Source organism: Drosophila sulfurigaster, chromosome 3 (genome assembly GCF_023558435.1).
Source record: "Drosophila sulfurigaster albostrigata strain 15112-1811.04 chromosome 3, ASM2355843v2, whole genome shotgun sequence".
Taxonomy (NCBI): domain Eukaryota; kingdom Metazoa; phylum Arthropoda; class Insecta; order Diptera; family Drosophilidae; genus Drosophila; species Drosophila sulfurigaster.
The window spans coordinates 55,660,266-55,683,388 of record NC_084883.1 but is presented as its reverse complement, the minus strand read 5'-3'; the positions used below and the strand labels follow the sequence as shown (position 1 = coordinate 55,683,388).

Below are 23,123 nucleotides of genomic sequence, written 5' to 3'. Positions count from 1 at the left end.
TTGGCATTGGATACATTTTCTTACAGCCTGACGGCATCGTTGGGCATCGTGTAGTATTGGATTTATAATTTTATGCATATTCCTTAAAACAACACCCAATAAAATCGCATTTCAAGCTTAATTACATGTAACCTCAAGACCAGGCGCTCATTATGCGCACATTTCAGGTTAAACTGAAGCCGCATTATGCAAAGCAGGCAAACGAGGCAGCTCAAAGATGGCAACGAGGCAAGCTGCAGCATGTTGCAACTGACTGTTGTTTTATACAAGAAAAGAGAAGGATAGCATCATATGCTCCAACTTTCTGCCAAAATATTTCACCAACTCAAAGGTTAAGGCAGGAGCCCGCATCTGAAACTAGCAATGTTGTGTGTTATACAGTTGGGGGTTTTTTGCTTGCAGTTTCTATGGGGTTGCAACAAAAATAAAATGGAAGACCTGCAGACAAAGCGAAGAACTTTTGTAATTACGTAATTATGATGGTCGACGTAAAAGTGGAGCTACGAAGAGAGTGTGAGCATTGAAATAATAGAGGACAGTCATTAAAGTATATTAATTAATTGGTAAATAATTCAATTTGTTTCTAGCTTAATGTTCCGTACCAACTCTAAGTTTAACTTATGGCTAAAACCCTTAAAAAAAGACAACTATTAGGTCTAGGCTTCATTTAATTTATACAGCTCTCACACAAAGTCAGCCACATACACTCACAAAAATACTCGTGTTAATATATGTGTCTGTTGAGGATGGGTATAGTTAATTTTAATGAGCAAACATGTTGCCTTTGCCGTCAGAGCCCATCAGCTCAGTTAATACCGAAATTCATTTGAGGCTTTTCGCACATAATCAAGAGCATCGTCATTATCCCTGGCTTCATCATCGACATCATCAGCTATTATGGACTTATCACTTACCCCGAGTTGGAGCGTGGATCAACCTCTGGCCAACTGAGGCGACGCTTGCAAAATGCCAACGGCGGTCGCGGCGGCGGATCTGGCTGATGCAGTGCCGAATTCCGACTACGAAATGAACCAGTACGCGGAGGCGCCAAACACTCCAGGGCTCTCGATTGACGACGCGAATTGATGGGGGTGCTTCCAGCGGACGATGGGTTGCCCCCTGCTGCACTGCTGCTACCTGCCACCTTCGGATACCCTGTGGAGTTATTGAATAATAAATGAAAAAGAAAATATTGTAAAACGAAAATGCATTGCACAATGCACCAGCCGACAAAGTCACTTTGAATTACTTTAGTACTACTGGCTACTGAAATCCTCACACAATAATGTAAATTATAGTAACTAATTAATAAAATAAAATATTAGCAAAGTTATTTTATTTTGTTTTCACAATTTCACTTAATATAGTAGCTCCTTTCATCTCTTCATCGGAATGCCTAATATTAAGAGGTGTCTTCATATCATTCAATGCCGTTGAAATGTCTACATGATGTAGAAAAAACTTTTAAATATATATTAAGAAACAGTTTTAGGAGAAAGAATGTAAAAAAAGTAAGCTCGAAAAGTTTCGCATAAGTCAAATTACATTTTCATGTTGTTTACTTGAGTTATTTGCACGCTCCCCCAATTTCATTTAATTTTTTATACTTGCTGTTTGCTTTTTTATAGAGAGTCTAGCAATTGCGATATACAACTAGACGACGGTCGTAACTTTTGATACAATGAGAACTACTTAGCAGCGAAGCGAATGTTAATGGATTAGGGGCAACTGCAATTTGGCGCAAGTTGGGGGAAGCGGCAACAGGCAGAAGGAAGGAAATAGGAAGGAAACAAGCCAGCCAGCCAACCAGCTAGTCAGCCATAGAACAACCCAGCCGAGTGAAGTCAATGTGATGCGGTCAATGTGGCGTGAGCTGGATACATCGCTACTGGCTATGAAAGTAGATGTGGATGTGGTGGAGATGCGAAGCTCTAGGCAACACAACCACAACCTTGACATGCATTTGTGCGGCTGCTCTTGCTGCTGCTGCTGGTGATGCTGATGCTGTCGCTGTTGCTGCTGCTGCTGCTATTCCTGTTATTACTGGCAGCGACAAGGACATTGTTGGCTTGGCTAAGGACACTGCTGCCACTCCATTTGTTCAACCATTGCTGCGGCTTCGTCACGAAAGCTTTTTTTGGAAGGGCTTCAGCCAGGCAGCCAACTGCTTATGCAAAAGTCATACAAACAAAAAAAAAACACACATCTAAAATCTAAAATACTTGCTAAAAATTGTTCAGTTGCTGAGCGAGCACAAAGCATGCTCGTAAACTGAAAGTTGGCCCACAAATCGTAAGAGAGGGAGTGAAAGACTAAATTTTGGGGCTTTTGAAGTTGCCACACCTCTTCTGCTTTACCTCATCGGTTGTATGGCTCATGCAACAAGATAAGCCAATTTCAATTTTATTCACATGCAGCAGACGTTTGTAAATCAAAAGCCAAGGAAATGCCACGATCCACACAGCATAGTACAGGAATTTCAGACACAGGAAGCAGCAGCAGAAAAAAATCAACAACAACATTATAAGCAACGACAGCGGTTTTTGCGGCATACAACAACATCAGCACAGTTCGCTGTGTCTTGACTTCGAAATGTGTTTGCAAAGGAGACACAGCCCAGAAGGACCTCATATGCATGTTGATTGCTTTGGCGCTTGCATTTTGCTGCGCATATTTGTCTAAGCATATTCGCGAGAGGGGCGACGCAAAGCAAATCGAAGGAGCGCCACAACCACAGCTCTTGCCAATTCGAGCAAATACGAAAAAGTTTTTCGGTCACATTTGGTGCTGCTGCAAAAATGGTTGTAAAATTTTTGTTTCGACTTGAATATAACGCTTGCCAGATTCAATAAACTTTTGCCGTTTGCATTTTGCGGCTTGCCAATGACAAAGCTATCGCTTACAACCCTCTTTCACCTTCCCTCTACATGGGTACATGTTGTACATTTTAGTTTTGCATTGTTTTCGATTTTTGTTTATTTATGACTTTTGTGCAGATGTTGAGATTCGATTTCATTTTAAAATTCCCACACAACATGGCGTATACGCCATGTGAAATAATATCAAACACACACAAAAAAACAAATACTGCGTAAAATTGTGTTTTGTGCTGTGTAAATCAACATAGCATTATGGTTCAGTTAATAATATATAGATGCAAATGAAGTTCTGCAGGTTGTGCTTTAAATCACAGCAGGTTTTACTGAATGCTCAACAGGATTTCATTTACAATAGGATTTACTTCAATTTGCTGTGTTTACTCGACCAAAGCGCATTGTTTAACTCTATGTCATATGTTGTTTTGTCCTAAATTAATGCATTCATACTTGATTTGCAGTGTGCACATGCTAAACAGCATTCGTAAAGTCTTGATGGCATTTCGAAACTGGTTTGAACGACAATAAAAAATTTGATCAGGCTCGAGGTAATCTACGGTTTAGTTTGATTAAAGACCTGTTACAGCTTAAGTTTTCAGTTTGGCAAATATATTTTTATACCAAAAGAAAAGTAAAAGGAGAACGAATTGCATCAGTTTTTAAATAACATAATTTCTGCAAGGCTAGAATTCCTAAGCAACAATCTTAGTAACAATATGAAATCATTTCATTAATTTCTGATTACGAGTTCAGCCTTGACCCTATAAAAATTGGTGTCTATTGTTTGATTATCTAGCCCACATATGAAACGAATGATTATCATAATTACTTTTGTATTTAATTAGGCTTCGGCAGCGTGTTAAAATTGTTTTGCGTCCTGAACATTCATCAAATATAATAAGTGTCTTTAGTTTGCTCATGGAGTTTCATTAATCTTGACACACTTTGATGGCTTCTACAATACACTTGCTGCCCTTGTTCCCTAGCAGAAGTAGCTCCCAGTCATTTATCACACTCAGTATGCGTGTATACTGGATAGGAATGGAGAACCGGAAAGACACAAAAATAGAGGCTTACCTAGTAATGGATTAGTGGCATTCGGATTGCCGATTACGACGCCGCCGGCGGGGTAATTACTGCCTCCTCCTGTTGTTGCCGTCAGACCTGCTGTTGGTTGTGTGGGTGCGCCATAAACGCTGCCACCGCTTAGCCCCAGGCCGCTGCCAATGCTCGCCTGTTGTTGCAACGGTGCGTGTCCGTGCTGTTGTTGTTGTTGTTGCTGCTGCAGCTGCTGCTGCTGCTGCTGTTGTTGTTGTTGTTGCTGCTGCTGCGGCGTCAGATGTTGTTGCTGCTGTTGCGGCGCCAGCTGTTGTTGTTGCTGCAAGTGCTGCTGCTGTGACGGCTGTTGAGGCAACAGCTGTTGTGGCGGCATGCCACCTGCATTGGCCTGCTGTTCACTTGACTCCTGGCGAGACAGAGAGAAGCGACGATTACCGAGCCCCAAACTCGATATGCCACTTGTTACATATTGTTGCATGGAGCTAAGGAAACTCATGACGGCATTTGTTGCTCGCTCCTTTCCTTGTTCTTGTTTTTGGTTGTTATAGTTAACAGTCAGTAACAGCTTTGCTCGCTCGCTTAATTGGCTTCAACTGTATGCTGGCTTCGTTGTTGGTATTATGAAATTAATCACTCGGAAACTTGGCAAATGCAAAGCTTAAAATTTGCTTTCAAATTCGTAATGTTTTTTAATTAAAAAATGATTGCTGTTGTTGTTGTGATTGTTGTTGTTCTTGCTGGTGCTTTAATTGCCCAAAGAGCAGCCCAGAATTTGAAATTCAGTTCAGTTCCAAGCTCTGCAAAATAGAAGAAGAAAGTAGAATCATAAGTTTTCTAAGAGGCAAACAAAGTAGGCAAGGCCTAAGATATTTGTATTTGTGCTTGTTGTTATTTTTAATCTTAATTGGAAATTCTGCCAAGGCTTAAATTGCTGGCAAGCAGTTACACAATCTGAATGAGAATGAGTTCCCAATATGCTTCACCTGAGCGAGCAGCTTCAAGACAATTAAGCCCAACTCACAGACGCACACATCTACGTGAATGACGGTATGCTAACCTGCTTGGCTTTTGTAGCATACTTTTAAGCGTTTCTAGAATTCGCTTGCCCAGTATTTTATACCCTCTATGTAGCATCTTCTTTCCCATAAATATACATATTTTTGATTAGTCAAGACGTTTGTCTGCCTATGTGACCACTTAGATCTCTGGGACTAAAAAGGACGGTGCCACCATTTTTTTTACAGCCTGTTTGCACAAAAAATCAAGTATACGTTATGACATGAATTTCAAATTTTAGTAAACTCAGTCATAACTACTAATTATTCATTTCTGAAATGTTTACGAAATGTTTTTTGATATATTGCTATGGGATTTTTATCTCAGAGTCAAATCAACTCTCTGAATTGGTTATATTTAATTGAGTTGTCGTTTTCTTTACCTCCTATTTTTTCAAGCAATTTGCGCAAGCTACAAACCCCGTAAAAGAAATCGCAGCAATGCGTTTATCGATTGATTTGGCCCGAGTTTTCCCCGTTTTGTTTTTGCAATAATGTTTTTTTTTTCGGCAATGCTCTTTGTTATATATACTGAAATTAAAAACTTTAAAATCTCTCCTCACTAACAATAATACTATTATACTAATAATAATCTGGCAACTCTGTAATCACCAATTACTTATACATACATATTTAATAAAGTCAGTTCATATGCACACATCACGCAACGCATACACAACATTATTGGCGACGAGGAGAAAAATTCGAAGAAAAATAAAATAAAAGTGAATCGTGTCGCGTAGTCGTTGATATTCATCAAGATGCCGGCAGATGACAACTTAATACAAGCAATTCTTGCTCAACAGCAAGAATTTACAACAGCGATATTGCAGCAGCAACGCAATTGGATGCAAGAAATATTAGAAAAGAACGCAGCTCCAAATGTGAGTGATTCAAGCCACGCGGGTGAATCTCTGTGTCCTCCATTTCATGTATTTGACAAAGAAATACAAAATTGGGAGTCATATCTCGAACAATTATCGCAACATTTTAATGCATATTCGGTCAGTGCAGATCAAAACAAAAGCTTATTTTCTTTCGTGGTGTGGTGTAACAATATTTGAACTCATAAAAATCTGTTCGGCACTAACAATTTGAACACATATACATACAAACAACTCACAGACAAGCTCACAGATCATTTCACAACGAAACGACACATTGTGGCAGCTCGGTACGAATTCTTTAAAAGAGGAATGCAACATTCACAAACACATAGAGAGTGGGTAGCCGATTTACGCGGGATCGCTCGTGAATGTCAGTTTGTATGTAAATCGGAAGGTTGTTTGTCAAAATATGTAGATGAAATGATACGAGATCAGATCATAGTACATACTCCATACGATGCAGTTCGTGCATCTGCTCTTCAGAAGTCACAGCCAACTCTGGAAGATGTGCTCATAGTTGCAGAAACCTATGAGACAACGACAAAACCGTAGCAACGCTGAAAGAAAATGTTGAAAAAAATATTCCACTTAATGCAGTAAACGCGTATTCAAAGAACTCGAGAGTTACCAGCTCAAACAAAAACGCATTAAAATCGTGCTCGGGTTGTGGACATTCTCACAAAAGAGAGAAGTGCAAGTTTCGCGATGCTGAATGCCATAAGTGCGGTAGAAAAGGACATATAGCTGTCGTCTGTATGTCAAAGCAAGACAAAACACAGTTGCGAAATAGATTCCAAGGCCAAAAACAAAACAAAAGCGAAACAAACGAAATAGAAGCAATAGAAGCAGTAAACAGTATTACAGGCGTAGTAAAAAGTGAAATGAACAAAAAAGTCATTGATCTTGAAATACTTAAACAAGTGATTTCATTTCAAATGGACTCAGGAGCAACAGCTTCTGTAATTAATTCAAATACATATGCGCTTTTAAACAAACCAGTATTGCACAAGTGCTCGCGAGTGTTACATGCGTTTGGACATACACCAATTCCATTACTCGGAGAGCTGCACACTGTCGCGAAGTGTGGCAAAAATGAAAAAGAAATAATCATAATTGTGGCAAATGTGGAACATTCGACCAATCTTTTCGGAATGGATTTATTCAAAACATTCGGGTTTGATATAATGCCAGTGTCGAACATTAATGAAGTGCGCAGTAACGAAGTGAGTGACATCTGCAAAAAATATAAAGACGTATTTGAATCAGCAATGGGAGCTATCAAAGACTTCAAAGCCAGCATAGTCCTAAAATCGTCAGCAACACCAAAATTTTACAAAAGCCGCCAAATTCCTTTCGCACAAATTGAGCAATTCAAGGCAGAAGCAGACAGGCTCACACAAGCCGGAATATGGAAACCAGTCAAGTTCAGCAATTGGGCATCCCCAATTGTTCTAGCACCAAAACCAGGTGGAGCAATTCGGATTTGTGGCGACTTTAAGCAAGCAGTAAACGCACAAATCGATGTGGAACAGTATCCGTTGCCTACAAAGGAATCTCTATTTCATATCATCCGTCATGGTAAGCAATTTAGCAAAATAGATCTCAAGGATGCTTATCTACAAATGGAACTGGATGAGGAATCCAAGAAAATCATGGTCGTGAACACACCGCTGGGGCTTTTCCAATATCAGCGTCTTCCATACGGGATAGCCAGCGCACCAGCAATCTTTCAAAGATATTTAGAGCAACTTCTAAAGGGGATAGAAGGTTGTGGAAATTATCTGGATGACATCATCATCTCAGCGCCGACCAGTGAAGAACATTTAAAGAGAATAGACCAAGTTTTAGCAATCCTTCAGGAAAATGGAATTAGATGCAAAATCGCGAAATGCTTCTTTTTCGAAGATGAAATTGAATATTTGGGACGGAGAATTAGCGCACATGGAATTCTTCCAGACAGCTCAGGCCTAGAAGCGGTTAAACTACTGAAACCTCCTGAGAATCTGCAGCAATTGGAAGCATTTATGGGTAAAGTAAATTACTATTGCAACTTTATTCCAAATTATTCGCAATTGGCTGCTCCCATGAACCAACTTCGCAGAAAAATGTAGATTACACGTTTGGACCTCAGCAGCAACAAGCATTTACGGATTTAAAGTCGCACATTATCAATGCAACGCAACTAGCCCACTTCGACGAAAATTTACCGCTAATACTTGCAACTGATGCATCATCGTTTGGTATTGGAGTAGTGCTTTCCCATCGTCAGCATAACGGCACAGAAAGACCAATAGCTTTCGCTTCAAAAACTTTAGACAAACACCAGGTGAAATACAGCCAAATCGAAAAGGAAGGACTTTCTATAATCTTTGGAGTAAAACGATTTCACCAATATTTATATGGAAGAAAATTTACGTTGATAACAGATCACAAGCCACTTGTAACTATTTTCAATCCAGGCAAGCATCTTCCTTCGATGACATCAAATAGGTTACAACGTTGGGCTATCATTCTTATGGCATACACCTTTGAGATTCAATATCGTGCCACAGCAGCACATGGCAACGCCGATGCTCTTTCACGCCTTCCAGTAGGTATGGACTCAGACTTCGACAAAGAAGAGGAAGCCTGCAACACAGTTCTCGAATCGTCACCGCCCATTAATGCTGACACAATTCACAAACACTTAAGCAACGACAAAGTTCTCAAACAAGTCGTACAATTCGTCACTAAAGGCTGGCCAGAAAAACTTCAACCGAGTCAAAACGATTTGTTGCCATATTTTAATCGTAGGTTTGCAATCACTACTAACCGACAACTACTTTGCTTACACACAGATGCCAGTCGTGTAATTATACCAGCCGATCTTCGCGCCCATATTCTGCAGCTCCTGCATGAAGGACATTGGGGCATTGTTCGTATGAAGCAGCTATCCAGGCAACATGTTTGGTGGCCTACCATTGACCAAGACATCAAAAATCTTGTCAATTCTTGCACCATTTGCAAATGCAACAATCCAGCACCGCCGAGAGAATATCACAGTTGGCCGGAAGCATCAACAGCTTGGGAACGTATTCACATTGACTTCGCGGGACCAATATTCGACGCCATGTGGCTAATTTGCGTAGACGCTTTCTCACAATTTCCATTTGCTGTTCAAATGCCGTCTACTACAACCGTCCACACGATTGCAGCACTATCCTCAATCTTCGCAATTGAGGGATATCCAAAAACAATAGTGAGTGACAATGGACCACAATTTACTGCTGACGCCTTCGCAGTATTTTGCAAACAAAATGGAATACAGCACATTACTACAGCACCGTTTCATCCCGCATCCAACGGATTGGCAGAGCGTTTTGTACAGACTTTCAAATTTTCTGTAAAGAAAAATTTATCTGATGGTTTGACAGTTCGAGAAGCAGTGACCAAATACCTCGCATCCTACAGGTTTACACCAAATGCCCAAGGAAAAACTCCTGCGGAATTAATACACGGTCGACCAGTTCGAACATTATTGAGCCAAATATTTGAGAAGCCTGTGCAACACAAACATGAAGACACCAAATACAGAGTTAATCAGCCGGTCTTCACTCGAAACTTTTCAAGGGGAGAAAAGTGGATTGAAGGAATAATTGATCGTACACTCGGGAAAATGATGTACATAGTTCGCACCAAAAGTGGCTATGTTAAACGCCATTATAATCAGCTCAAATCAAGATCCTCAAATGATAACGACGATGACAAATCAACCAACTTCTGGTTTGTACCTGACATCCCTACTAAAAGTCCAGAATCTCAATACCAAGATGAACCGCTAAACTCATCATCCGCTCAGAAACAAGCCCCTGATACACCAGCAACCGTAACCCAACAGACCAAGGAAGTTCAACCAGCACGACGTCCATCGGGAATACCAGTCCGCCAAAGCACACGAGTTCGCCAAGGAGTTAACCGATTCCAGCCAAAAGATTTTAGAAAATCAAAAACTAACAATCGCTCTTAATTTAGGGAGGAGATGTGTTATATATACTGAAATTAAAAACTTTAAAATCTCTCCTCACTAACAATAATACTATTATACTAATAATAATCTGGCAACTCTGTAATCACCAATTACTTATACATACATATTTAATAAAGTCAGTTCATATGCACACATCACGCAACGCATACACAACACTCTTAATTAATTTCTTTTTGATTGACAGCATGTTGAGTGGAAGTGGGTAACGTTGCTCTTTTCCAGTTGCGGCCTCTACTATCTATCCGCGTCGAACTTAATTAACGTTTAATCAGCTGCGCTCAGTGAAGCATTATCTGTGGTTTTCGGCTAATGCGTCTAATCGATCTGCATGAATAATTGGTGCGAAATGTGAATCACCTTGGCAGCTGCTGGAAAATGATTAGAGAAAGGGGGATTTCACCACAAAATTTGTCCATAAATTTATTGGCACTGCGGCATCTGTGACAAGTGCTCAATATTTGCAATTATTATATGGGCACCAATAAATACAGTAGCCAGTGGAAATAAGTTAATTAATTGCCAGCAACAAGAAGAACGAACATTATTATTCCACTGAAACAGGCAACAACGCAAACAAACAGAACATAGTTTTCTATCACTTTTCGCAGATAAATCGAAACGTGACTGGATTAGCATTGCTAGTAGAAACTATTATCATAACTAAACACTACGCAACAAGTTCACGACAGTGCAATTACTTTCTGCTTTTGTTTATCGCGAGGCATGAATAGTAGCAGCATGAAATTTAACACGATTCTTAACAATTGAGTCAGTGCCAAATATCTACTAAGAACACACGAAAACGGTAAGACGATGCACAGAGATTATTAATATTCAGTATTTGTATTATGATACAATGAGTGTTTGTAACTTTGATAAAACTCTATAACTCTGTATTGAAAATAAAAAAAAGGAAATATATTTCAAATTTGTTTCAAATTTGTAGAATATATCAAGGTTTACGTTTTTTAAAACATTTATAAGTTGATTTATTTTTATTTGTTGGAATTTCTCAAAGTAATAGTTATTATTATGTTGTCTAAGCTTCTCAATTAAAAACTGAATATTTCCAAAAGCTAATCGCTGGTATTCAAATAGCTTTAAAACAGAATGATATAATATGCCAATGGCATTAGATATAAACTTTTCTTATTGAATTTATCTGGCTGTAATTCTTTATTAGCATATTGAACCAATGGCTTATGAACAAATCATGTTATAAGGTGTATAACTATGAGTGGCTGCTATTGTTCATTGTGTTCACTGCATAGTTGAATTGGTTTCGAGGCGCAACGTAGACAACGTCTACGTCATTAATGCTTCGATGATTGGCTTTAAATATCACCAAAGCAACGAAATCAGTTCGCATGTTGCAAGGAGGAAGCATGGTAGGAATATAATAAGCAGTAACCAGCAGTGGGCTGTGGCAACAACAGCTGATTTAGCGTATTGTGATGTCAGCAGCAAAACAATTGAGCAACAATAATGGCTTCCAATTGTAAGCTCTGCGTATATGAGAATGTGGCTGTGCAAGTGTGTATGTGTTTATGTGTATGTATGGGTGCAATCAGTGTACTTTGTACGCCTGCTAGGTCAGCAAGTACTAGCAATGAGTTCGTTTTGTAGCTGATTGTTGCATAATTAGCAGAGTGCCCCCAACTAAACGAAAAAAAAGGAAGTGAAACCAATTTGCAACACATTTGGGGAAACTCTGCATGTGGTTTGTTGTTTTTTGTTGCCATTTTGTAAAATGCTATAAATAAATCAGACGGCGGAAAAGTTGATTTATACGCGGCACGTAAATTCGCCATTAAGGCGCAGACAAATGTATTACAATTAAACGAACCGACAACGGAAGCAAGACGCAGGACAATAGCAACAGCTGCTCACCCAAATACCCACACACTCATACAGATATAGATACAGATATGCATATGCATATGTATATGGTGTGTTTGTATGCTACACTTAAGCACGACTTTAATTAAGATTAATTGGACGCTGGCCAAGTCAAAAGGGGCGAAATAACGAGCCGAATACGTAAACCGGAAACAGAAACTTTAAGGCAGATACGTTCGCGACTTTAGGGCGTATGGGAGTATATTGTAGTGTATGTGTGTATACACATATTTATCGTGGTTATTATATGATGATGACTGTATATGTGGGGTTGTGGTTAGGGAGTGCTAATGAATGCCATTAAGCATCAACAACAGAGTCAACCGAAAACAGTTTTAATGTGTGTAGTTGCCTTTATTAATGACATATGCGGCGACATGTGGAATCAACTTCCTCTCCATTTTCTAACTCAGATCTAACTATAGGAACGACTCATCTTTCCCATCCCAATATCCCTCCATCCATCTTATTTAGTCAATGTAATTTACATTTTTTTTCTTTCACCGTTCTATATTAAATGAAAAAAAAAAACAACTGCCAGTTAGATTTTCTTTTTTCCTGTGTGCCACAATTTTCACACATTTTCCGGACAGCGTTTTGTATGCATATCTTGACAAACAAACATATGAGGTGTCACCGTACACAACAAAGTATGAGAGGTAACTTTACGGGGGTTGCTTGTTGAAAATGCCTGTTGATAAAAGCGAATGGAAATCATAAAAAAAATTAAATCATTTTTTCTGTACGAATTTTTTATATGCTATCTCAAAGTAGAAGCAAGTTTTTTGATCATTTTTTACATATAATATATAATTAAATAGCAGTATTACTGAGTATATACGGAAATTTACATCGACAATCTGTATCTCTTCAGAAGGCATTAATACAAGTCTCGTGAGCAAACCGCCATAGTTATACCTTGACATACTTTCAATTGCGCTTAAGTCTCCTGTGCACCATTTAACTTGCCATTGCGACTCATTTCGTTTCCCATTGCGACTTCAATCTAGCCCTATGCAAAGTGTATTAGAAAGTCGCAGTGCGCTTAAGAAAGGAATGTGCGCGATGCGGCAAAGTTAAAAATAAGCTCGTCCTGTGAAGGGGAATCGAATCCCAGTGTCCCACAATCCCCATACGCACCCAGGCGAACACACGCACACATTCATATACGCTGCCAAAAAAAAAAGCAATTGTAAGGCAATTTCAAAGGAAAAATTATTATGTCGCTTTATGTCATTTTTTTGCGGTGTTGTTGTTTGTTTGTGTGTGTATGCGTGTATGTGGCAAAGCAACTTGGAGACGAATGTGTGGGCGCTTTAGTAGGCGTGTCTTGGTGAAAATGACAAAGCAGCTGCTCAGCGAGAAGAGTGGCAAAAGCAACAGCGGCGGACAAACGGCGGACAAACGGCGGAGGCTGCGGCTGCGGCAGCGGCAGCCGCAATGCATGCTGTGGCATGAAATTTATTTTCTCTTGTGCCCCAGTTTGATATGTGACTTTAAAATGAAACGAGGCGCATTGTGGCAGATTCGACATTTCACAAAAATACGAAAAACAACCAAGAATACAGCCAGAGAGACAGAAAGAGAGACAAACAAGAAGACCAAATGTGAATGTGAATGTGAACGCGAGTTTAACAAATGTGCGGCGTTCAAATGTCTTATTTATCTAACAATTGTGGCAGGCAGTTTTCAAATGGAGACGTGGGCGTGGCGTTTTCTATATAAATTACCTTACGCACGAGCTCTCTGCCAGCAGACAAAAGATAAACGACCCGCGATAACAGTCAGCAATTGCGACTAATATGATTTAGCCCAAAATACTCGCTACATTTAACAGCAGCAGGTAGCAATAACAGTAAGAGCAATAGTAATAACAGTAACAGTGACGAAACAGGAGTAAAAATAAGGATGTTAACAGAAGACGCTATAAAAAGTAAATAGTAAGCAAAAGTAGCAACACATCGAAAACTGCAATAGTTAGATTACGAAGAAACCAAGAATACCAGCAATGTGCATTTTCAATTAAGTTCATATTTTTCTGCAGTTCTGCAATCACCTACCAACAGTTATTTCATTCATTTCAGGGCGAACAAAAGTGCTAATTGAGAACTGCCCTTCAAGAAGAGTGAGAAAGAAAGAGGTAACAAAGCTACTTGCATTCGAAGCTACTCATAGTGTCCTCCTCATAGCCCTGCACTATAATCATCTGCACAGTGTCTACTGTCAGCAGCTGCAATTTCAACCCATTATCATCATCATCATAAATCACAAAGTGCAGCACATGCATCACTTTCCACACTTTCCACACACACACACATACACACACACACACACACAGACACTTTTCATGCACTCACTTTTGTTTACGCTGCCAAGCGGGAAATATGCGAAACGAAGAAAAGACGAAAAGGAAAATGGAATGGAGGGCTGAAGCAGGGAAACAGGGAAGCAGGGAAGTGAGCAGAATTATTTGGCCACTATCAAATGCAATAAAACTGAGCCACAAGCAGATCCTTTCCTATATATATGGTACTACAAGATGTCAGATAAACAACCAGAATGCAAGCCAACACAATGGCATCAAGTAGCTCTGGATAATGTGGTCTGACCATGCAAACTGTCGAAGCGAAGACCTCTTTAATAAATGCGTTCACCAGGCACCTGACTGCAACAGCAACAGCAACAACAAAAGCAAAAGCAACACCAACTGGACTTGGGCAGCAAATTGCTTAATTTGTTAAGGCAAAATACACACGCATACACGAATACACGCACACACCTAAAGGCGTATGAGTAATTTTCGCAAATGCAACACAAATTCAATTAACTCGACGACTACTGCCTGTTGCCTCCTTCACTGCTATTAATTACAAAGGAAAATGTCAAAAGCTCTGCACTTGAAGAGCCTTTATGTGTGTGTGTGGGTGTAAGGGTGAAAGGGTGAAAGACTGTGTGTGTAAGTTGCTATGTGCAGTAAATCCGTTTTGATAAATTGCCAAAGCAACGAAACCGGAAAACTTGAAAATACTCGTACTTTTGCTGTATACACAAAGCCATACACACCTTAGCTTTGCTTCAACTTTGCAGTTGGAGAAGCGACATGGAAAATTCTTCTAATTAGCAAAGCAGCTAGCACAGCAAACAAAGGCCACGTGAGAACTGTGAACTTGTGAGAACTGTGAAAAAAATTAAATCGGTTATGCATTCAAATTTTTGAATACGAAGACGAATACGTCAATTCAACCTCGTAGTCTCCTTATAATTAACCGGACGAACTCGTCTAAAATAAAAAATAAATGTTCCTTGCCACATAATAAAAATATTTGACAATATGTCTGAAAAAACCCTTCATTGGAATATGAATGGAGTTGAGTAAACTAATTTACACATCGCTATCTGTATCGTGTATGATAGCTTCTGCTCTTTAATTACTTTAATTTTGAATCTTTATTTCTGAAACAAAGATTTAATATGACGCTTTTTTTTAATGTGAATGTCTGTAGTTTATTACCGTCACTGTATCAGTTCTCAAATTAAATGGCGTATTTTAATTAAATACGTTGAATACTCTAATCAAATTGCTGTGGCACAAGCAAATACCAATTAAAACTATCAAATTACATAACGTTTTCGGGATGGGGGCTAATTATGTGCAGTCCTTGAAGGCATATGCCTCAAATAACCAGGCTCAGCGACTATGCGAGTTTGTGAGTGTCACTCGAATGTGTGTATGTAAGGCATGTTCGTGAGTGTGTTTGCGGTTTGCCCAAAAAATGCTTTGGCATTGAGTGGCGCGAGTGTCAGAGGAAATTGGAGAATTTCATTGAGCGTCAGACCGAACGTAGACACAGACACAGACATACACGCGCACCCAAATACATAAGTTAGTATAGAATGGCACACATACGCATGCATAATTAATGTACTGTGCGGACTAATTGTCAAGTATGCGAAACCGCAGATACATGAACCCCAGAGGCAATTGATGGAGAAACAGGAGCAGATGCAGGAAAAGAAGCGGGGACAACGCATTTAGCAGCCTTTGCCTTTGATATTGCAATAATTTCAAATATTGCTTTGGCTTTCGTTTTGACCAATTTGGCATTAATTATGAATGCCAGTCACGCATTTGAACCTGAAGCCAAATCGATAGTTGGGCTGGGTAAGAGATAAACTCTAGGCCCAACAAGGCCAACTTTTTTACATAGCACAAAAAGTCAGCTACAATAAGCATGTTGAAACACCATCCTGCCATCTGCCTTTTGACATTGCTCTTAACGTCGTGCTTTGAACTTGAATGTCACCTTGCGTTTTGATGCGATTCTTGACGCCAATCAACCGACGGGACGCCACAAATAGGTTTTAGCTTCTCAATCTACGCAAGAGGGGATTCTGGGGGTCTGTCTAGCGGGGCTTGTTTGGCTTTGTCATGTCAAGCAACAAAGATAGCTAGATGAGTTGCTGCTACTTGCTTGTCGCTGACAACTTGCATTCTCTGAGCGCAGAACATTGTTGCAAATTACAAGAAAATCCAAACGGATGAATGCACAACAACAAGAAGGAAGGAGGTCTGCGTGTATGGCTCTCTGTGTAATGGAGAGGGTTAAGCTGAGTCGCTGACTCGATCTGCTGTTGCTGCAGACGTTCAAAGTTTCCAAGTGGCTGCCTCGCTTAAAGTTCATTTAACGGTCCCAACAAAAGGCCATAATAAAAATTCATTTTTCATTTCATTTTTTACCAGTTTTGTTTTTGCACTTTTTCTCTGTTTTTTTTTTCTTTTGCTTTTATTTTGTCAACTGCTTCCTCTGCAAGTCCTTTTGGCATTGACCTTTTCTTCTGACGGCCAAGTTAATTGTTTGCCCTCATTGCGCTTTGTCGAGCATCCACTTTCCGTTCTGCTGGCAATTAAAGCCGCGTGCAGCTTATTCACAGCGTCCACAAAGAGCGCAAAAAAAGAAGTAAGTGAAAGAAGGGGTAACACAGCGAGTGGGAGAGGGGAAAAGAGCTCCTTCCTCACCGCATGCATGCACTTGTGCTTGCAATAAAAATGAGTGTTGTTTTTTGTTCATTCTGCGTTTTTGTTTGCTTTAATGTGCGGTAATTAAAAAAGTGTTCTGGTTGACGCCCTCGAAAGTATGCTTTAGAATATTTCTCGAATCGCAGGTGACCTTGTGTAGTTTTTATTTAAACTTTTCGAATTATAATTAAAATAATACAGAACATTCAATCAACTCCAGCTCTAGAGAAGTAAATGTAAGCTGCTTTTAAATATAATCCACTGCATTATCTTCTTGTTTATTCTTTTGAATTAGTTATCCAATTACCAGTCTCAAATGTTATTTTTAGTGTGCTCAACCAAATACTTAGCACAAACTTAATTAAAGCACATAAAACCAATATAATCTATTTATAATAATAACACGAATTGTTTTCTTTAGCTGTACTTACAGAAATTAATTAATTGCGTAACATATAATTTTCGTCAATTAAAATTTAAATCGTGAGTAATTCTATTTTCGCCCGTTTTTATTAAATAGAAATTCAAAAAGTGCTACACTCTGCCTTCAACACACTCAAGTCTTTTGTCTCATTTTCCTGAGGAACTCAAAGTTTCAGCCACACTTTTCATTCAATTTTATGCGACATTAAAAGGATGTTTAAAGGCCTTCAATGAATCTCCTAAATTTCAAGCCAGCGTGCAAAGTTTATAATTATAAAACGGAAATTAGCCAAGGGTCGTTATTGAAAATAGCTCGCGATGTTATCTAGGTGAAAGTTATGACTAACTAAAAATATACGAAAATAAATTTAGCATGAACAAGACTTTAAATATGCTCGTAAATAGAAAGCAGAGTTACCCCAAAGGCTGCAAGCAGGTAAAAATCGAGCATAAAAATAACAACGGGGAATGCTCAGATTTTGATAAATAACCCCGCCAAAGCGCCAAAAGCATGTCAGCTGGTTTAAGTATATGCATATGCATACATATGTATGAGATTTAACATATATGTATGTATGTGTTGTATGTATTTGATAAGTACATAAGAATAAATATAAGTGACTGCTGCGACCGCGTCGTCAACAAAAACGTTAAGCGGGATTAGCACTCCCATCGCATTGTGCTTTTGTTTAGGAGGCGCCGACAGCAGCAGCAGCAGCAACAACAACAATAATTATATATGTGTCAACAACAATAAAAAGAAATACAAGTGCTGGAGCAACAGCTACGATCTCAACATGCTTTACATATGCCTTTAATATCTTCTTAAGAGCATAAAAATAGCAAAAGTCGAAGGCCAAAACAAAGGGACGCGATAGGGGAAATATGCGTGGGTGGATGGTTGGGTTAAGTACAGGCAAGGGGAAAAGGGAGGCACATAGGCCGCCTTTGAGTATGTAGCACATAAGTAGATACAAGTAGCTCTCGTCCCGACAGCTTTGTTTTCGCACATTCTGTTGTGGCAGGCAGCGACGGAATACAGCCTGCGGCAAACGAAACGCGCAACATTTCTTCGCATTTTTTATCCTTTCCAAAGTCGTATGGAAAGTTGGGGCAGGCAGTTGTTGCTGATGTTGAGCCAATTGGCATTGTCAGCTGTTCAAAATTTTTAATTAAAATAACCGAGCAATAAAACAGCGCATCAAAAATATTGCAAATATTATCCCCAAAGGGGACCAAGTACATTAGCTATGATAATGCTGTGCTTATAAACTAAACATATGACGACCACGCCGCATGTACAATTCAGTCCAATCGAGCCGAGGTAACTTGACAATATTCTTTGATAATAGCTATTGGTCAAATGGTAAAGCGTCTACATTTTTACAACGGTTAGTTGACACAAACCGCTTAGCAACCTTTAAACCCCGACTAGCTTTCCTACGCATTTATAGGTCACAGTGATGACCTTGAACTTTATCCAGCTCACTTCAAAATTGGCAAATACTTTAATGTTCGCCTTTACAATCCTGCAAGACAATGGAAAAAACAGCAGCAGAAGCAACAACTGTGCGAGCGGCCCATTAAAATATCATAAATCAAGCTGCACGCTACGAATGAGAATTCTGTAAAATTAAATAAAAAAAACCCCGAAAGAATGAAAATCGCGTCCAAAAAAATTTCACAGCTTGTCAGAGAAAAAAGAGAGCAATAACAACAAGCAATGCGTACAAAATGATAGCAAAGCGAGCTTTACATCCAGATTGATTGATGACATAGCGTCAATTTTCTTGAGCTGCGCCTCAAAGTATGCAAAGCGAAATTGTGCATGTGAATCCAACCAAATGGCAACCAAGCAAATGGGGGCTAGCATGATGGGCGTGGCGACTATCGAGACAACGTCCTCAGTTGTAAGGACAATGAAAAAGGCATTAAAATGCGGTCAGTCCTTGAGTTAGGGCCTTCTTTTCCCTCCCTCTCTCTCTCTTCAGCTCTCACTGCGAAAGACAACTTGCAAAAACTCTGTTGAATTGTGGCTTTGTTCGTGGGCGTTATAAACAACTTTGCGTGTGTGTGTGTGTGTGTGTGTGTGTATGTGTGTGTGTGTGTGTGTGTCTGAACCTACCGAGAACTCGAGTTGGGCTACGAGCAGCCCAGTAGCATGGCAGCAGCTCAACATGAATAACAAATAGATTTCTTTATGCGAATAGATGACTAAATTTGTCATACTTGATTGACCGAAAAATTGCCAAGGGATTCTAACAACAGATTCTAAATTCTTTCCATCGCCCACATATGAATTGGCGAATAGCTCTTATTGGAGAGAGAATTAATTAAAATAACAAAGACATATTTATAATTAATTCATAACTCAATTCTATAGTATCTTTCAATTTAGATCAGTCGATATAACAGCATTGTTAGAATAGTACTGAAAAATGTATCTGTGAGTCCTACCGAAATATTATGTATAAGTATTTGCTAATAATTTGTAATTTCTGCAAGTAACCTACCAAAAATATATGCCAGCAAAATATTAGAAGCTTTCATGGGGGAAAATGTTGTTTCTAGATAATACTACAATACCCTAATAGTACAATATCCCATTAAAGTCTAAAAATGAAAAGCAAAATAGCTCTATAGCCGATGTAAGCCAGCCAAAAAATACAAATTCTGTCAATACAGGCAAAATGTCAAGCATTTTGTGGATTGCTCAATAGCTATCATAGTTTTACTTTGGCGGCGTTGACAGGCGTTTAAAAATATTAATAAAACTCAGGTTGATTCTATCAGGTGCCTGGGCACGTAGCTTGCTGCATGATTAATGCAGTATCTGCTGCTGCTGCTGCTGTTGTCGATGCTGCTGCCGAGGGCTGTCACATGAATTATGCATAATTGCTGTCACTGTCAACCAAGAGGCGTTAGTGCCTGCCACACCCAGCCCCATCCTACCGGTCTGACTGGCAGCCTGTGCTGCTTTTTGGCCAACTTAAACTGACGACCAAAACATTTCCGGCAAAGAGACATATGGTCAAATATGACTGTGTGTGTGTGTGTGTGTGTGAGAGTGTGACATTTGCTGCGAATTGCGACACTTTTTGAAATTAAAGTTGCAGGCAACTTGTCGCCGCATAAAATTTCATTTGCACTTGAATTGTTAAAAGCGAGAGAAACAAATTTTGCATACGCACCACAGGCAATCCTCATTAAGAGCAACCACTGTTTGCTTGCTATTACGCGTTCTATTTGATCCACATGCTACATGTTCTTCTACTTGTTGTTGTGCTAGTTGTTTTTAATGCTATGCCTTTTGCTATGCGTTGCACGTACCGTCCTGTGGCTGGCGACTGCAAAGATAAAAACCAAGAGACATAAAATATATAAAAATAAAAATCGCGCGTCGGCAATTACTTTGGAGTGATGCTTTTCTAATTTAGAGATTAATTTGTGTGGATTTAAAACGCAGCAGAAAGAACAACACAAGAACGAGAACGACGAGTAGCGCGTTTTGTGTTTTTTTTATTTATTTCTTTGGGTAAGGCCATAAAATGTCAGCTAAGCAGGTACAACAACAACAATTTGCAACACTTTATACGGGCCCAAGCAGGCGTCACGTCACGTCACGTTACGTTACGTATACGCCCCCGCGGCATGTACATAAATTTAATGCTACAAAATGTTCGACTCGTCTACACTCCATACACTTATAAATGTCTGTGTGTGTGTGTGTGTGCGCTTGTGGGTGTATCTGTATGTATTTGGGTTTTAGGTCCGCATTTTTTGTGAGCAGAGGCAGGCAGATAGACGGACAATCAGACACACAGACAGACAGACAGACAGACAGACAGACACTGTCGCAGTCGCATTCAACGTCCTTTTAACATTTCCGCCCAAGTTGCATGAGTATCCGTTTCCGTTTTGTTGATTTTACGCACTTAAGTTTCCTTTCCTCGCATGCCCCGCTCTTTATCAGTTCACTGTCCATTTCGTCCGTATCTATACCGACTAAATTAAATGGCACTCTGCCACATTTGGCAACTGGCAACTACGTTTTTTATTCTATTAATTGCCTTGGCTTGTGGGCTTCTGCTTCTACTTCAGTTTGTGCTGTTGCTTCTTCTACTTTGAGAACCTGCCAGTTGCACGGTTGATTGCTCGCCCGTAAACTGTTTCCTCGCTGCGTGGTCCGGGTATAGAATTCGATAAGGGGCATGTGGCAGGTGAACTACGCAGCACATTTGAGGATTGGGCATTTGACTAAAGCAATTGGTTGTAAGCAGTCAACAGATGTTTTGCAAATAACATAAGCTACGCACTGTGGGTAAAACGCACTTAAATACATTAAATTTAAATAATAAATTAAATAATTAAATTCGATTAAAACCACACACTGTATATTTATAAATATAGAGAAATCATTTTGTTTAATTATTTTGAATGAATACATTTTTATTCTAAGTTAATCCATAGTTGTGAAGCCGGCGATTGGTCATTCTGGAAATATCTAGTCTGCCACTGTCAAATGATATATCTGAAACGATTTCTTACTTGTTGTTTACTTTGCAAAGAAAACTGTGATTCTAATTGCGCATCTTTTTAATTTCACTCTCTCGCAATGAAATAGATGCAGTTGAAAAAGTTCCTCAAAAGAAATATATTTGCTATGTATTTATTTGAAAATGAAAAGTGGGCGAAGAAAGTTATCCTTAAATAAATTGTTCTTGCACATAATATAATATTAGAACTGTCATACACGTATGTATGTAGATTTTCCCGATTTAATGTTATATCCACTATTCTGTTTTAATTCAATTTCCATTAAAATTTAATTAGTTTTTTCGTTCTATAAACGCAGGTCTGCATTTCATTATTTATTTGTACTCGGGTGTTGAATAAAGTTTTTTTTATTAAAAATAAATTGCTCATCATTAATAAAAAAAAATAATTTTATGTTTTGAATCTACTTATATATTATTTGTATCAATCATTGTAAAACTACTTTAATTTTAAATTTCAATAATCAATGTACTTAAAACTGTAATAGCAGCAAATTATATAAAATTCAATTTCAGTCTTTCAACTGTCAAAAAGTTAAGCGGATAATCTGAGTCCAAATAAATTTTGTATACTATGCTAAAAGTGTTGGCTTAATCCTTGGTAGAAATATATGCATGCATGGATGTCCTGCGTCTTTATGCGAACGTTTGGCCAGTCAACTGTGGGACAGCTTTGAATTGACAACACAAAGTCAAATCAAAGCAGCAGAGCAGACAGAACACTGGGACAGAGCACAACACAAACGCCTGTCAACAGTTGTGTGTGGTTGTTGTTGTTGTTTTTGTTGTTGTATGAACGGACAGTGCGAGTGTGAGAAATTGTCAACAGGCAAAAGCCAAGTGCTGCTGATGAGCTGAGCATTTGCAGTGCCCGTCATTGCCAGTGTATGCAAGTAAAGCAACAATGCAAATGGAAATGTGGTGCAAAGCGGCAAGTGGTGGCTAAGGAGTGGCTAGTGGCAAGTAGGGAGCGTTGCACAAAGTGGAACTTCAAATGACACAACTGTCAAAGTGTCGTCTCTGAAGCAGTGGCACAGCTGGCCGCAGTTGGCGACTGTTTCAGTCCTTTGCTTTTGGCCAGATTGTCTAACTGCTTTTTGCTTGCTACTTGCACCCAACGTGCAACCTGCAAACTGCAAGCTGTCGCATAGTGGGTCACCACACAGATGATCAGGTAAATGCCAGTTTGAACTACAATAGATTACCGCTAAAAGCTTTTTATAATGGTGAAATCAATAATTGCCTTGTTTTAATCAGTAAAGAAAAGTGAGTATACCGAAAGTGGCTGGACAAAAGGTAAGATAGATATTAAAGGGCAGGAACA

At 39.2% G+C, this 23,123-nt stretch overlaps 1 protein-coding gene across 3 annotated transcripts in view; it reads right to left on the bottom strand.

Annotated features, from left to right (window-relative positions):
- The window catches only part of LOC133846295 (BAI1-associated protein 3), a 72,209-nt gene that overhangs the window by 30,008 nt on the left and 19,078 nt on the right, over positions 1-23,123 (bottom strand). For 2 of the 3 annotated variants that reach the window (XM_062281164.1, XM_062281162.1), the window contains exons 3-5: positions 20,435-20,590; positions 3,954-4,732; positions 915-1,155 (exon numbers count right to left, since the gene is read on the bottom strand). In XM_062281164.1, the coding sequence (XP_062137148.1) occupies positions 915-1,155; positions 3,954-4,431 (719 nt within the window). In that variant the 5' untranslated portion in view covers positions 4,432-4,732; positions 20,435-20,590. The remainder of the gene's footprint in view (positions 1-914; positions 1,156-3,953; positions 4,733-20,434; positions 20,591-23,123) is intronic. The other variant, XM_062281163.1, reaches the window with a different exon arrangement.